Source organism: Lathamus discolor, chromosome 1 (assembly GCF_037157495.1).
Source record: "Lathamus discolor isolate bLatDis1 chromosome 1, bLatDis1.hap1, whole genome shotgun sequence".
Taxonomy (NCBI): domain Eukaryota; kingdom Metazoa; phylum Chordata; class Aves; order Psittaciformes; family Psittacidae; genus Lathamus; species Lathamus discolor.
This window is the reverse complement of record NC_088884.1, coordinates 4,781,820-4,796,198: the sequence shown is the minus strand read 5'-3', so window position 1 is coordinate 4,796,198 and position 14,379 is coordinate 4,781,820. Positions and strand designations below refer to the sequence as shown.

The 14,379-nt window shown below is 46.3% G+C and overlaps 1 protein-coding gene across 1 annotated transcript in view; it reads left to right on the top strand.

Annotated features, from left to right (window-relative positions):
* Positions 1 to 14,379, top strand: part of PLXNA4 (plexin A4) — a 450,672-nt gene that overhangs the window by 374,077 nt on the left and 62,216 nt on the right. Inside the window, exons 14-16 of the mRNA XM_065672631.1 lie at positions 3,434 to 3,570; positions 5,208 to 5,375; positions 13,790 to 13,883. Coding sequence (XP_065528703.1) covers positions 3,434 to 3,570; positions 5,208 to 5,375; positions 13,790 to 13,883 — 399 coding nt within the window. The remainder of the gene's footprint in view (positions 1 to 3,433; positions 3,571 to 5,207; positions 5,376 to 13,789; positions 13,884 to 14,379) is intronic.

Genomic DNA, 14,379 nt, shown 5'->3' with positions numbered 1-14,379 from the left:
ACCTTAAGAGATAGCCCCATGGGGCATAGAGAAGGGCTCTTTCCAGGACTTCAATATGTCACCTTTGCTACTCTTGGAATTACTGTCTAATGTTGATCATCTGTGTCCATCGGTGACAGCTTTTCCTTCTGCTTTTTCCTGCTGCCAGCTATCCCAGCAGTGCATGAGCATAAAGTCAACAGGGTTTTCTCTGCTGAATACCGCAATACCTTCATGCTAGACAGAATAATACAGATGCTCTTCAGCCTGCCCATCACATGCTCTTTCCTGCATCCATTGCTTTCATAGCAGGAGCTGTGTTTGTTGGTGTGGTTTGGTTTTCTTCAGTGCTTCTGCCAGGGTTGTAGAGATGTTATTGCAGGCATCGCAAGGTAACTTGGCATCCTGCAGCGGTGGGTGGCAGCTTGAAGGGAAGGAAGATGTTTGAAAACGAAGGAAGGGCATCACATGGGAGATAAATGTCACTTTCTGATGCATGGTAAATCCAGTGGAAAATTGCTTTTCAAAAGGTTGGTAGCAAAACAGGGTCACATTTGGCCAATAGGTTCAGCCTTCCCTTCTCCTGCAAGAACTAAAAGAGATGATGTTTTGTTTAACACAGCAGAGTATTTCATTTCAGTGTTTTAAAAAGGAGGCAGCTTAGTTTAGAGATGTTAGAAGAGTTCTTCTCCACATTTCTGTCCAGAACTTTTACACTCAAAATGCTGTTAGTTTGCTTTAAACTCGTCTCTGATCAAAAATGCAAATTGCATTAGAAAGCACAGTAAGCCAAAAGGGAAACAAAACATTTGGTTGCAGGCTGAAATGAAATCTATAATGAAATGAAATTTGTAATGATCTAAATGAGAATAATTATTTTAAGCTATTCATTTTGTTGCTATGATAATTTCCATAGTCTTTCAATCAATAAGAAGTTTCCCTTCACTTTTCAATTCAGATACTGAAGCAAGTTTGCCTTTTATACTGGCTTTAGATGAGAATATTAGGCTCAGTGCAGCTGATGCGGGTTACTCTGATTGGAACTCCTCTGGGTCTGCTCCTAAAATCCTCTTCCAGGACAGCATTTGCAACAGGTCTCCCTTCCACCTTTCCCTTCCCACTGCTACTATTGAACCTATAGATAGGAAACACAGGTACACATGCTGTTTGTCACATCTTGCTCTGCCCTTGTCCCCAGGAGGAATGAAGTGGGAACCAAGGTCTTTATATGCACCATGAGGTCAGTTTAAACACAGTTCTGATGGCAGCTTCTTTGTGGGCAGCTTGTTTGGAGGAGGTTCTGAAGGAAAGGGAAGGGTTGGGGGGCAGATGAAAGCAGGCAAGTTCTTAGAAAGGTTCGCTCATTGTCACTGACCACTTCAGTTTATTACAGAACCACCAGACCCACTTGCATTTTCCATCACCAGCAATGAAGTGGTCAATAGTCTGGAGGCTGAGTTTCACTGCAAACATGCTGTGCAATATTTATGAAGGCCACTGTGAATAATTAATGGTTTATTGCAACTTTGAAAGCTGAGCCACAAATCCTTTTGTAAGCTCGGCACGAGACACAGCAACGCTTTAGCAAAGAGTGTTGCTGAGGTAGGTCTGGTCTGCAGGGATCCTCAAAGGGCATGGCTGCGTTTATCTACCTCTGAAGAGAGGGAAGAAAACCCATCCAGGAGTGGGCTTTGGATCTTTAACTCAAGCGTTCCACTCTGGGTCATAGCTGTTGTGCACCAAGCTGGCCATTCTCAAACTTTTTCTCACGACAACAATAACATGCTGGTTGGGCTGGCCATCAATAAGTCACTAAAGAGGAGATGCCATCAGAGCTTGAGGTGGTACCCTAAATGAAGAGGAGCACTGAAGAGCATCTTTTGCATCTGCGTACTCTTTCTGCATCTTTCATTCCAATATCTGTTAGAAAGTATTAGAAAAGTATAAAAGCAGTTTCCAGCCCATCATGTCAAAACCAGTCAAGTTTAAACACAAGAAGTGTCCAGCTCTGACAACAGATCTTTCTGCAGTGCTGTATGTCTGATTTCCATCTTCAGCCCTTTCGCCATGAAGCAGCTGCATTTAGAACAAAAGCGAAATCAAAACCTTACTGCTGTTCTTCAAAATGATTACCCAGAGAGGGTAGGGGACAGAGAGGGCTCCCTGTGTGTGAAAGAGGGAGCTGTGGTGTGTGTCAGGTGGGTTTATAAACATGGATTAATGGTTTCCAGAGCTCAATGAGGTGACTGCGCTATGCACATACTTGTTCAGAGGAGCTGAGAGCTTCAAGAATTTGTGTCATCAGTCTTAAAGAGGAGGGAGGGGGAAATAATCTTCATTTAAATGCATATAGTAGCTTTTCACTTGGGACTGAATAGAAAGTTTTTCTATTAAAATGCAAATGAAAGAATAAACTGTAACTCCAAATTTCTTCCTGAAAATGGATGTCTCCTCTCCGCATTGTGGTAACAGGGTGATCTGTGCCTTCAGAATTCAAGTGTTTTATCTTGATTTGGAGAAGAAGGGAGAAAAGGGAGGTAAAAAAAGAAAAAGAGGTTTGAGATTTGGGGGTCCTAAAGGAATTGTGCTATTTTTTTTGCTAAAATAATACAACACTGTGTTGTGTTTGGAAAAGAGGTTTGGAATATCAGCAAAGAAAAAGGAGTTCATGTGAACAATGCTCCTTTTGGGGCTGTAGCATTTCAGTGTACATCTCAACATGAGCATCACCATGCTGTATCAGTGCTGGACACTCGTGAATACTAGACTGTCTCAGCATCCAAGTCTGATAAGAGGAAAAGGTTTGGGTTTGTGAGGTGGGCATGTGGGAGAGGCAAGACATGAGCTCAGATGCACTGCTGAACCACAGCTTTCCTCCTTCCCAGGGACAAAGCCGATGAGAACGGTGGCAGCTTTTAGGCATCCCTCTGGAGCTGTAGAGCAGGTTATGTTGTCTTCTCAGATCAGTAGGGTTCAGAGCAATGTTTTCATCACTTGTGAGCTCCACAGTTTTGAGGTGGAAAGTCCCCATCAAGGTCCAATCAACCAGTTCAGGACCCAGTTTATTTTGCAGAGGTGGTGTTGCATGATAGCAAAGATGACACCTGATCTGTGTCAAACAAGCAACGGAGATGGGAGATCATGGCTCCAGCTGCTCCAGGCCTGGAACTGACTCTGCAAGCAGAGTATTTCTAAGGGTAGTCAAGGGCAGTCCTAATTTTGCAGGATTGAGGAGAACAGATGGGGTTAGGTCTGAATTCATCCCACCAACTTGGCATTCATGTCTGTGATAGGACTGGTGTCAACCCTAGGCTCCTCCATCGACCTAGGCTCCTCTGTATGGTCATCTTCTGAAGTCCACCTAACACGTGGTTAACCCCTGAGGGTACCTACCTGTCTCCATCACTAAAATGCTCCTCTACTGTGCTTTCAACACAACCTTTTGCCTTCACAGACTCTGACCCTCTCTGATCTCAAGCCAAAGCGGGGACCAGTGTCGGGTGGCACCCAAGTGACAATTACAGGCAACAACCTCAACGCAGGCAGTAATGTCATCGTGACCTTTGGGCGACAACCCTGCCTCTTCTACAGGTACAGATGAGTCCTTCCTATTGTATGTGCCTGAGTCAATGTGAGCAATTACAGTCAAGTCACTTCTGTCTCTCTCCCTCAAGCACCTTCCTTGTCTGTGGCCATGTCTATTCATTCAGCAATGGGACTTCTGCATTCTGCACCGTGCACGTCCTTGCTGTGCATGTTTTGGGGTGGGAGAACAGGATTTATTTCATTGTTTTGATCTGTGTTTGATGTGCTTTTTTCCATGGCTCCTTGTCAAATTCCAGTACAATTCTTCATGGTCCTTTGCTTTGCTACTTGCTCAGAGACTACGTTGTTTAAAAGATCCATTTTCATGTCCCTCCTTTGGCTGAGGTGTCAAAGAAAATCTGACAACATCGGTTCTAAGTATTAAAACACCTCCCTTTTATCCCAGAATAGTCCTGTAGTGCTAAGAAATGGATTATTTGCCACATTTTAGCTCTGGGTTGGCTCCTGTTCAATCGCAGTTCAGAGAGGCTTAATGTCAGTGTTACCTGCTGAATGTTCACTGATCCCTGTGAGAATGAGCCTGAATCCCATTCCCAGGGGCTCCTGCAGCTCAAAACTACCCAATGCAATGCGTTTCGCTGCCAATATCAGTGGAGGCTGAAGATGAAGTTGGCACATTTCTCCCAGCATATGCTTGGCAGAAGAAGGGCTCATTCACAGAAGACCTGGGACCACTGACTTGGGGCAATGCCCTTCCCTCCCCTGGCTGTGGGGACCCTGTTTAGCTGCCTGTCATGGCTGTGATATGATTTAGCATCTATAATTCAGGAGGGTGAAGTCACAGCTTGTGATTTAAAGGGCCAAGAGGGACCCACAGCTGCTTGGAGATGCTTATTGAAGAGACTGGAGAGTTTTAGCTGGGATTGAGCTTGGTCTTTTGTGGGAATTTGGAGAGCACTTGGAGGGTGCAGTCAGTGAAGCGAGTTCCTTGCTGCAAGGGAAGGATGCACCCTGCTTTATGCTTTCTAAGAGCATAAGATGAGGCTGCACCACACATCACAAGTCTGGGGATATTGAAGGTGTTTGGAGCCTGGATTTTTGGCTTTTTATAGAATGATCAGACCTGGAGCTGGTTTTGAGCCCTGGCAGAAAGGAAAGGTTTATGCAGAATTCTCTATGGAGTGCAATCATAAAATGCTTCCCACTGTATTAGTACCTTCTATGCAAAGGTCCCAGGCACACTGCAGTCTGCACTTAAACAAGGCTTGGAGTCCTAATGCAAAGTTAACTTTATTATCCCAGACGGGAAAGCTGAGGTGCAAACACCCCTCTTTATGAGCTGCTGCTGAATATGTCTGCAGGCAGGAAGGAAACATCCATGATGTATTTAATCACTCAGAAATACTTGTGGAGACTGGTCTGGTTTGGGCTTCCCGTGGGGTTCAGTTTTCACTCTGGGACATGAGAGATTATGGCTTTTGGGGGTTTATTATTGTAGTGAAAAGGCAATGTCACTTCCTCAGATAAATGGCTACTCACAGCGTATTCCTGTAGCAGTGAGTTTTACCACAACACCTAGGTTAAAGTCTCAGGACATAAGAATAAGTAGCTGGTCTCTCTTTGGCATCATGGTTTTTGCTGCTGGTGGCATCTGGCTTATATTTACTTGCTTCTGCTCACAGGAGATCGGCCAAGCACATTGTCTGTAACACCACTGCCTCAGATGAAGGCTTTGAGAAGGTGAAGGTGTCTGTGAGAGTGGACAAGGCCAAGATACATCAGGAGTTGCAGTATGAATATGTAGAGGATCCAACTATCCTGAGGATTGAGCCTGAGTGGAGCATCTTCAGGTAAGCATCCCATAGACACCCCCGAAGACCTCCCATGGTTTTCTAATGCAACACTGGTAGGTTCATATTGGTCCTTGATACAGAAAGGTGCTTGCCAAGCATTGTGTTTCACTGAAAAGTGGATTTGCAACATCCAGCTGCAAATGCTCACCAGAAGCTTGTCTTGGTAGTTTCATGCTTTGATTACAAAGGTGGGTGCCCAGGACAAGGAGCGATGGCTTCAAACTTAAACAGGGGAGACTCAGGTTATATATAAGGAGGAAGTTCTTGCCTGTGAGGGTGCTGAGGCGCTGGCACAGGGTGCCCAGAGAAGCTGTGGCTGCCCCATCCCTGGCAGTGTTCAAGGCCAGGTTGGACACAGGGGCTTGGAGCAAGCTGCTCTAGTGGAAGGTGTCCCTGCCCATGGCAGGGGGTTGGAACTGGGTGATCTTAAGGTCCTTTCTAACCCAAACCATTCTATGATTCTATGAAGTCTCCAACTTATTGTTGAAGCTTTCTCCCTCTTTACTGCAGCCCAGGGTTTCTCTCCAGCACCAAGATTCTCCCTGTCTGAGTGCTATTACAGACCACTGGGGCTGGTTAAACTACACATTTGTATCCCTAAAAGCTGTAATTCCTAATGCTTCTGGTCATGGCTGTGTTTCAGGCCCCACTGGGCTGGATCCACAGCTTTGCACGGCAGCAGGACCAGTCAGCGACCTATTAAACCTGGGTACAAATAACTGTGCTTAGAGAGGTGAATCTCCCTTGTGTTTGAAAGCAGCAATTCCTACCTTTCCCACAGCCTTCTTGGACTTGCTAGCTAAGGACTAAGCATTGCTTGTTTGGCTGTCATGCCTGGAAGCCTCAGGACTGCTCCTGAGATGAAGTAGAAAGGGAGCCCTGGTCCCTGCCCCATCAAACAGCCTTTCTCCTCGTTAGTCATCCCTGTTTCTCTTCACTCCATTAATGCTGCTTTGGTGAATTCAGAGGGCTCACATGAAGGTGTCTGAGAGTAGCATTTGCCCTGGTTGTGCACAGCGTCAAAGAGACACCCAAATGCTCTCAGAAGCCTGCAGAAATGGCTTTGGGTAGAGAGAAATTGGCCATTAAATGCTCTGATATTCCCTTGGAAAAGGTACAAAATAAAAAATCTTAGTCTCCCCTCATTCATCCACAGCAGCTCTCTGCTTCCCTGTCAAACCAGACTGATTGGAGTAGCTGGGGATTAGGAGCAGGGCTTGTAAATCCCCCCAGTTCAGCTCCCATCCAGAAGCTGTTTTCACAAATCAATTAGTGCCTTTAATTTCCATGAAGGAATTTACTGATTCAGCTGGATTGAATCTTTGCACATTGGGCTGGAAGCTCTAGTGTCTGGATTTTCCATTTGGGGGGGTTATTTTCAGGCAGAGTTCAAGTTATCAGTGAAATGAGAAATTGCTTCACTCCCTTCCTTATTAAAGTGAGTTCAGGGCTGGTTAAAAGGAGCAAGATTGACAGCCCAGGAGAGTGAATTCCCCTGCTCTCCCCAGGAAAGTTACAGCATAGGAACTTTCTCTGCTTGGCTTCAGGTCATAGAATAGTTTGTGTTGGAAGAGACCTTAAAGCTCATCCCGTTCCAACCCCTGCCACGGGCAGGGACACCTTCCACTGGAGCAGCTTGCTCCAAGCCCCTGTGTCCAACCTGGCCTTGAATACTGCCAGGGATGGGGCAGCCACAGCTTCTCTGGGCACCCTGTGCCAGCGCCTCAGCACCCTCACAGGGAGAGCTGCTGCCTAAGAGCTCAGCTCAGTCTCCCCTCTGGCAGGTTAAAGCCATTCCCCCTGTCCTGTCCCTACAGGCCCATGCCCAAAGACCCTCTCCAGGTTTCCTGCAGCCCCTTTAGGCACTGGAGCTGCTCTAAGGTCTCCCCTTAAGGAGCTTTCTCTTGTCCAGGCTGCCCCAGCCCAGCTCTCTCAGCCTGGCTCCAGAGCAGAGCTGCTCCAGCCCTTGCAGCATCTCTGTGGCTCTAATCTTAGAATCAAAGAATAGTTAGGGTTGGAAAGGACCTTAAGATCATCCAGTTCCAACCACCCTGCCATGGGCAGGGACACCTCACACTAAACCATGGCACCCAAGGCTCTGTCCAACCTGGCCTTGAACACCACCAGGGACAGAGCATTCAAAACTTCCCTGGGCAACCTATTCAAGTGCCTCACCACCCTAACAGGAAATAACTTCTTCCTCATATCCAGTCTGAACTTCCCCTGTTTAAGTTTTAACCCGTTACCCCTTGTCCTGTCACTACAGTCCCTGATGAAGAGTCCCTCCCCAGCATCCCTATAGGCCCCCTTCAGGTACTGGAAGGCTGCTATGAGGTCTCCACGCTCCAGGCTGAACAGCCCCAACTTCCTCAGCCTGTCTTCATACGGGAGGTGCTCCAGTCCCCTGATCATCCTCGTGGCCTCCTCTGGACTTGTTCCAACAGTTCCATGTCCTTTTTATGTTGAGGACACCAGAACTGCACACAATGCTCCAGGTGAGGTCTCACGAGAGCAGAGTAGAGGGGCAGGATCACCTCCTTCGCCCTGCTGGTCACGCTCCTTTTGATGCAGCCCAGGATACGGTTGGCTTTCTGGGCTGCGAGCTCACAATGAAGCTGGTTCATGTTCATTTTCTCATCGACCAGCACCCCCAAGTCCTTCTCTGCAGGGCCGCTCTGAATCTCTTCTCTGCCCAGCCTGTAGCTGTGCCTGGGATTGCTCCGACCCAGGTGTAGGACCTTGCTCTTGTCATGGTTGAACTTCATACAGTTGGCATCAGCCCACCTCATAACTGTGTCAAGGTCCCTCTGGATGGCATTGCTTCCTTCCAGCGTATCAACTGAATCATACAGCTTGGTGTCATCAGCACACTTGCTGAGGGTGCACTCATTCCCGCTCTCCATGTCACCAACAATGATGTTGAAGAAGTGCGGTCCCAACACCCATCCCTCAGGGACACCACTCGTTACTGGTCTCCAGCTGGACATTGAGCCATTGACAACAACTCTTTGCAATGTGGCCATCCACATAGTTCTTTATCCACCAAGTGGTCCATCCATCAAATTGATATCTCTCCAATTTAGAGACAAGGATGTCGTGTGGGACAATGTCGAATGCTTTGCACAAGTCCAGGTAGATGACATCAACTGCTCTACCCCTGTCCATCAGTTCTGTAGCCCCATCATAGAAGGCCACCAAATTGGTCAGGCAGGATTTCCCCTTAGTGAAGCCCTGCTGGCTGTCACCAAGCACCTTGCTGTTTTTCATGTGCCTTAGCATGCCTTCCAGGAGAATGTGCTCCAAGATTTTACCAGGCACAGAGGTGAGACTGACTGGTCTGTAATTCCCGGGTCTTCCATTTTCCCCTTCTTGAAAAGGGGCCTCATATTTCTCTTCTTCCAGTTGTCGGGAACTTCACCTGACTGCCATGATTTTTCAAATATGATGGCCAATGGCTTAGCAACTTCATTTGCAAGCTCCTTCAGGATGCACGGATGGATTTCATCAGGTCCCATGGACTTGTGCACATTCAGGTTCTTAAGATGGTCTCGAACCAGATCCTCTCCTACAGTGGGCGTGGGGTCATCATTCTCACAGTGCCTGCGTCTGCCTTCCAGGTGTTGGGTGGTGTGGTCTGAGCCTTTGCCAGTGAAGACTGAGGCAAAGAAGTCATTAAGAACCTCAGCCTTTTCCAAACCCAGGGTAGCCAGTTCTCCTGATAGCTTCCGGAGGGGGCCTACTTTGTCCCTAGTTTGTCTCTTACTCGCTACATACCTGTAGAATCCCTTCCTGTTTTCCTTAACATCCCTAGCCAAGTTTAATTCTGACTGGGCCTTAGCTTTCCTAACCAGCCCAACTGGCTTTCATCCTATTTCTTGTGTAATTTCAAATCACTTTGAAGGTTCATAACCTCAGAGGAGGGCACAGAGAGAGAAGATGCAACATCCAGGATTACCCATTCTGGTTCAGGGTGTTGGGGACAGCTTTAAGCACTATAACTGTTAGCTGTGGAGCTCCATCCAGCAGGTCATGATGGAGACAAGCACTGGAGTAATGCCTCCACACAGAGCTGGATGAAAGTGCAGCCAACTCCAGTCATGAGACTGAGCAAGAAATAAGTTAGTCAAGACACGTGGATCTAGAGATGGATGGAGGAGGCTCTTACTCAATATATTTGCTATGTGGTATGATTCATTACAGCAAATCCACTGTGCTTCTCTGATTCATCACTCCTGGCTGTGGGGCTAAGCTGTTTTGAGGGATAAATGATTGCTACTAAACCAGCTTTGCTAAATTAGTGAATGAATGTACCAAGCCTGGCTTGAAACTTTCTCAAGTGCCATTTTCCAAGACAATAAAGAAAAGATTACTGCTAATTCACTCCCATAGCAAAAAAAGAAGAGACTCCCACTGGGCTGGCAGGTAACTTGAATTTTATGAGGCTCCATTAATACTTTTGATCTGGGTTTGATTTGTGTTACGTCCAGCAATTATCTGAGTCTGCAGATAGAAGATTATGCTCTGAGCTTTTAGGATACTAAGGAGTTAAATTAGGGAAGTGTCCTGAGTTCAGCAGTAGCAGTTATTTTTCTCCTTCTTAGTAGCTGGTGCAGTGCTGTGGTTTTGACTTTCAGCCTGGGATCAGCGCTGATAACACCAATGTTTTTAGCTGCTGCTTAGCAATGTTTAGTCTGACCAAGGACTTTCTGAGTCTCATGCTCTGCCAGGGAGGAGGGGAAGCCAGGAGGAAGCAGAGACAGGACACCTGACCCAAACTGACCAAAGAGGTAATCATACCACAGCACGTCATGCCCAGGATGTAGAACTGGAGTCAGTTACCCAGAAGGGCGAGATCGCTGCTCGGGTCGAGCTGGGTATCGGTCGGCGGGTGGTGAGCGGTTGTATTCTCTTCCCTTGTTATTTCCCTTATCATTATTATCATTGGTGGTAGCAGCAGTGATTTGTGTTATACCTCAGTTACTGGGCTGCTCTTATCTCAACCCATGGGAGTTACATTCTTTCAATTCTCCTCTCCATCCCTCTGAGAGCAGAGGGAGGAAGGAGGAAGGGGGGGAGTGAGCGAGAGGGCTGCGTGGCTGACTGGGCTTAAACCATGACAGGAAGTTCATAGTCTTGGCACCTCTGTTGTTTTGCTGGACATCAACAGCTGGACATCAGGCTCTGATTCAACCTGGTTGAGAAGTGATCATGACTGGGCATTCAGCTGCAGACACAAAAGGCAATGACTGGTGGATTTCATGCAAATGAACAGTTTTATATGCTTAATTTGCAAGCCGGAGAGGATTTGGGGGTGCTTTTGTGTCTTCAGCACCTCTCTGATCTGTGTCTGTGCTTAGTAACTGTGATCTGAGACTGCAAGCTCGGTTTCCAAACCAAACAGAGGATTTTTAACACATGGGTTGAAAACTGTGTGCACAGACTTGGTTGATTAAATAAAAGCATTTCTGTATATATACACACACTCTTATAGCTGTACATATGTACACACATTTGATACATCTGGAACATGTAAAACTGTCAGCTGAGTAAAGGCACAAAATCCCTTGTAGTTTGAGGCAGCAGAGATTAATAATAAGAGGAAATAATAACAATAATTATAAAAGCTCACAGCCCAAAATCCAGGACAGTGGAGAAAGAGCAATAGGTTTATACACGTGTCTTCCTGTTTCTGGTGAGTGATCTCTCCTTGGGCAATAGTGTTAGATTTCCAACCGTAACTATTCTATGATTCTATGATATCAAGAATACTTAATATGAAGCTGAGTTTTGGAGAGAGGGTATTTCTTCTGTAAGGCGGAAAAGAGGAGGTCTCTTGTACATGGATGTGTGACTTCAAAAGAGATCCCCTGTGCGTTCAAGAAAACTCAACCATCCAAGCAGATCTTATGGAAATGGCAAAATGTGGTTTTGCCCCATAAAGTTTCCCATTAGAAATTTCCTATCACAGTAGATGGCTTCAAACAGCTAGAGCTTAAGATACTCTGCAAACCTCAAGGTCAAATGTCCTTAAAATGGATCAGTCTGAACAGGCATTACTGGAATGAAAGAAGACCATAAAGAACCTCTCAGAGAAATGTCACGGGAGCATCTGTCTGAAGGTACCGGTGTGACAATCTATTTAATCTCTTTGACAGAACTTGTGTCTGATGACTTCAAATTTACAGGCTTCTTAGTCACACAGGCTGTGTTCAAACTACTAAGTACTTCATCCAGGTCTAATTTAGATGAGCAGAAGTTCTTGCCTGTGAGGGTGCTGAGGCGCTGGCACAGAGTGCCCAGAGGAGCTGTGGCTGCCCCGTCCCTGGCAGTGTTCAAGGCCAGGTTGGACACAGGGGCTTGGAGCAAGCTGCTCTAGTGGAAGGTGTCCCTGCCCATGGCAGGGGGTTTGAACTGAATGAGTTTTAAGGTCCCTTCAACTCAAACCAGTCTGTGATTCGATGATTCCATTCTTTGGTCCTGAAGCCAGCAAGCATGCATTGCCCTCATCTGTACTATCAGTGATCTTTCCTCCTTCAAAGGCAGTTTAGCTTCATCTATTCTGTTTGTTGGGAGTGCTTCCTGGCCCTTGCTATCCCTTGAACCCATTGGCTGGGGTACTCCTAACAGCTTATGAGCATCAGTGGCCACCAGCCAGTGTCTTAGCTAGTGTCCTGGCCATTTGGTTTATCAGTGTGGGTTTAACTAGAGTGACTGAAGCACATTCCTAGCTACTCATGGCCAGCTCACTGAAACCTGGTAGGTGTCCTGCTGAGCAGAGAATGTATTTGCATTCACTTCTACCCTCCTCTGATTAATAATGGAAGATAAATGAGGAACATGGAAAACAAAGGTCAGGAATGGGAGAAGTCTGTTGGCCAATACAAGCTTCTTCCTTACAGTGTGTTTATTCTCTGGTGATTTCTCATCTATAATGCACTTGTTTCACCTTTCATGTATGTGTAGGTTTACTTGGAGGCAGGAAAGGGATTCCGAGCTTTCTTTTCCCAATCCCACTGTTTTCCGCATGACCTCCCATTCTCAGCAGAGTGCTCCAGGAAATAAATTACAACCTGGACAGTCTCCAAGAGGAGTTATGGAGGCAGGTGCTGAAACCGATGAGAGCACTTCTCACCCTGGGAAACCCTCAGGAAGGGGGCTGTCCATTGATGACATTTCCTCATCCTGTGCTTTCTTGGATAGCTATTCCCACTTCAAACCCTTCATCATGTTGCCTCCAGTGCTGTAAAGGGAGAGCTCACCCTGGTGGAGCAATGCTGTTTCTAGTTGGGATGGTCAAAGCTGCCAATAGTGAGCCTTTTCCCTTAAGACAGCCTTCAAAGCCAATCCATGCAGCAGCTCCTTCTGAAGCCTGGGAATTCTCCTTCATGGTTTCATTCCTTCTCCTCTCCTCAAAATTCCACAAAGAGCACTGCTGGCTGCAGCTGGAAGAGGCAAGGGAAATGAAAGACTGGTGTTTCTGAAAGCTGTTTCGTTCTTGTGACAGTGCCTGCAGTGAATGAGAAGGGCTCCATCCACATCTGCCCATTGTAAGCTGGGCTCACAGAGCTGTTATAGAAGTGAGAAAATCCACCAGAAGATGGCTGTGACCTTTATGAACCTGCTTTCTCAGGATGCTGGTCCTTCTCTGAGCAAAGGGACACAATGACTGGAAATCTCTGTTCTGTCATATGTTGGATCTGACACACATGGCCTGGGTCACCAAATGGAAACCAAGCAAATGCCTTATGCACACCAAAGTTGAAGACTTTGGCTATGACATGATTTAGTGTGAGACGTCCCTGCCCATAACAGGGGGGTTGGAACTGGATGATCTTAAGGTCCTTTCCAACCCAAACCATTCTATGATTCTTCTAGATGCTGCAGGACCAGATTCCCTGGCAACACTGAAGTGTGTACACTAAGGCAACATAGTCTCATTCAGGGTGATGTTTTTATAACAGGTTTAATACACAAGATGGGACTACACACTTGAACCAAGGTAGCACTGAAACCTCAAGAGCTCCTTGCACAGGATTGTGTCTATGAGGGGGTTTTCTGACTCCTTTCCTTTAGTGATATGGGAGATACAACCTGTGGACCATTCTGAAGAGCCCCTGTTAAATTTCCGGCTCTTCTTCTCATTACTCAAGATCGTGATTGCTCAGTCCTAACAATGAAAAAAAGATGCTGCTTGATGTGACAGATTTAGCAAAAATGTGGCTTTACTTCTTTCCTTATGAATGAATGAAAAATTACTTGTTTTGGTTTGTTTTCCCTTCCTATGGCACTGTGAGATGTAGTCAGATAATTTGCAATCAACATTCAGAAATACAGATCACCCACTGATGGTGCAATCAGTCCTGATATCTATTAGCTAATTTCATGCTTTTCTTCCATTTCTTCTTCTCTAGTGGCAACACACCCATTGCAGTGTGGGGAACTCACCTAGACCTCATCCAAAACCCTCAGATCCGGGCCAAGCACGGTGGAAAGGAACATGTCAATGTGAGTATGACTGCTGAGCTGAGGAGGGGACATGTCCAGGGTGGTGACTGGGGGCTGGCTAACTGCTCTAGAGGCTGAAATCTCCAGTTTGATCCAGAAAAGAGGGCATGGCTTGCTTTCAGAAAGATCTGTCCTTGAAGGAGTACTGGACCAAAGAGGGAGTTATCAGGAAGGGTCGTTCAGCTCCTGGTCTCTGCTGAGCCTTTTTCTTCTGTTAGCTCAAGGATATCTGTCCTCTCTATTGGCCCATGTATAACCTGTGTTATTTATCAGCCATGCCTGTGAATAAGTAGACCCAAACTCAGGTTATTTGCTGAGTGTTCTAAGATCAGAAGAGATTCCTTGGTACTTTTGTGCCCACTCCCTGGACTATTTTGGATTCTACAAGAGTGTATCCAGGTTTAACCAGCTAAATTTACAGCCTAATTCAGGTCTCAGTGACCACTGAGAAATCAAAAGCTCTCTGAATTTCTCTGATTCATCTCTCTGGCCTCCC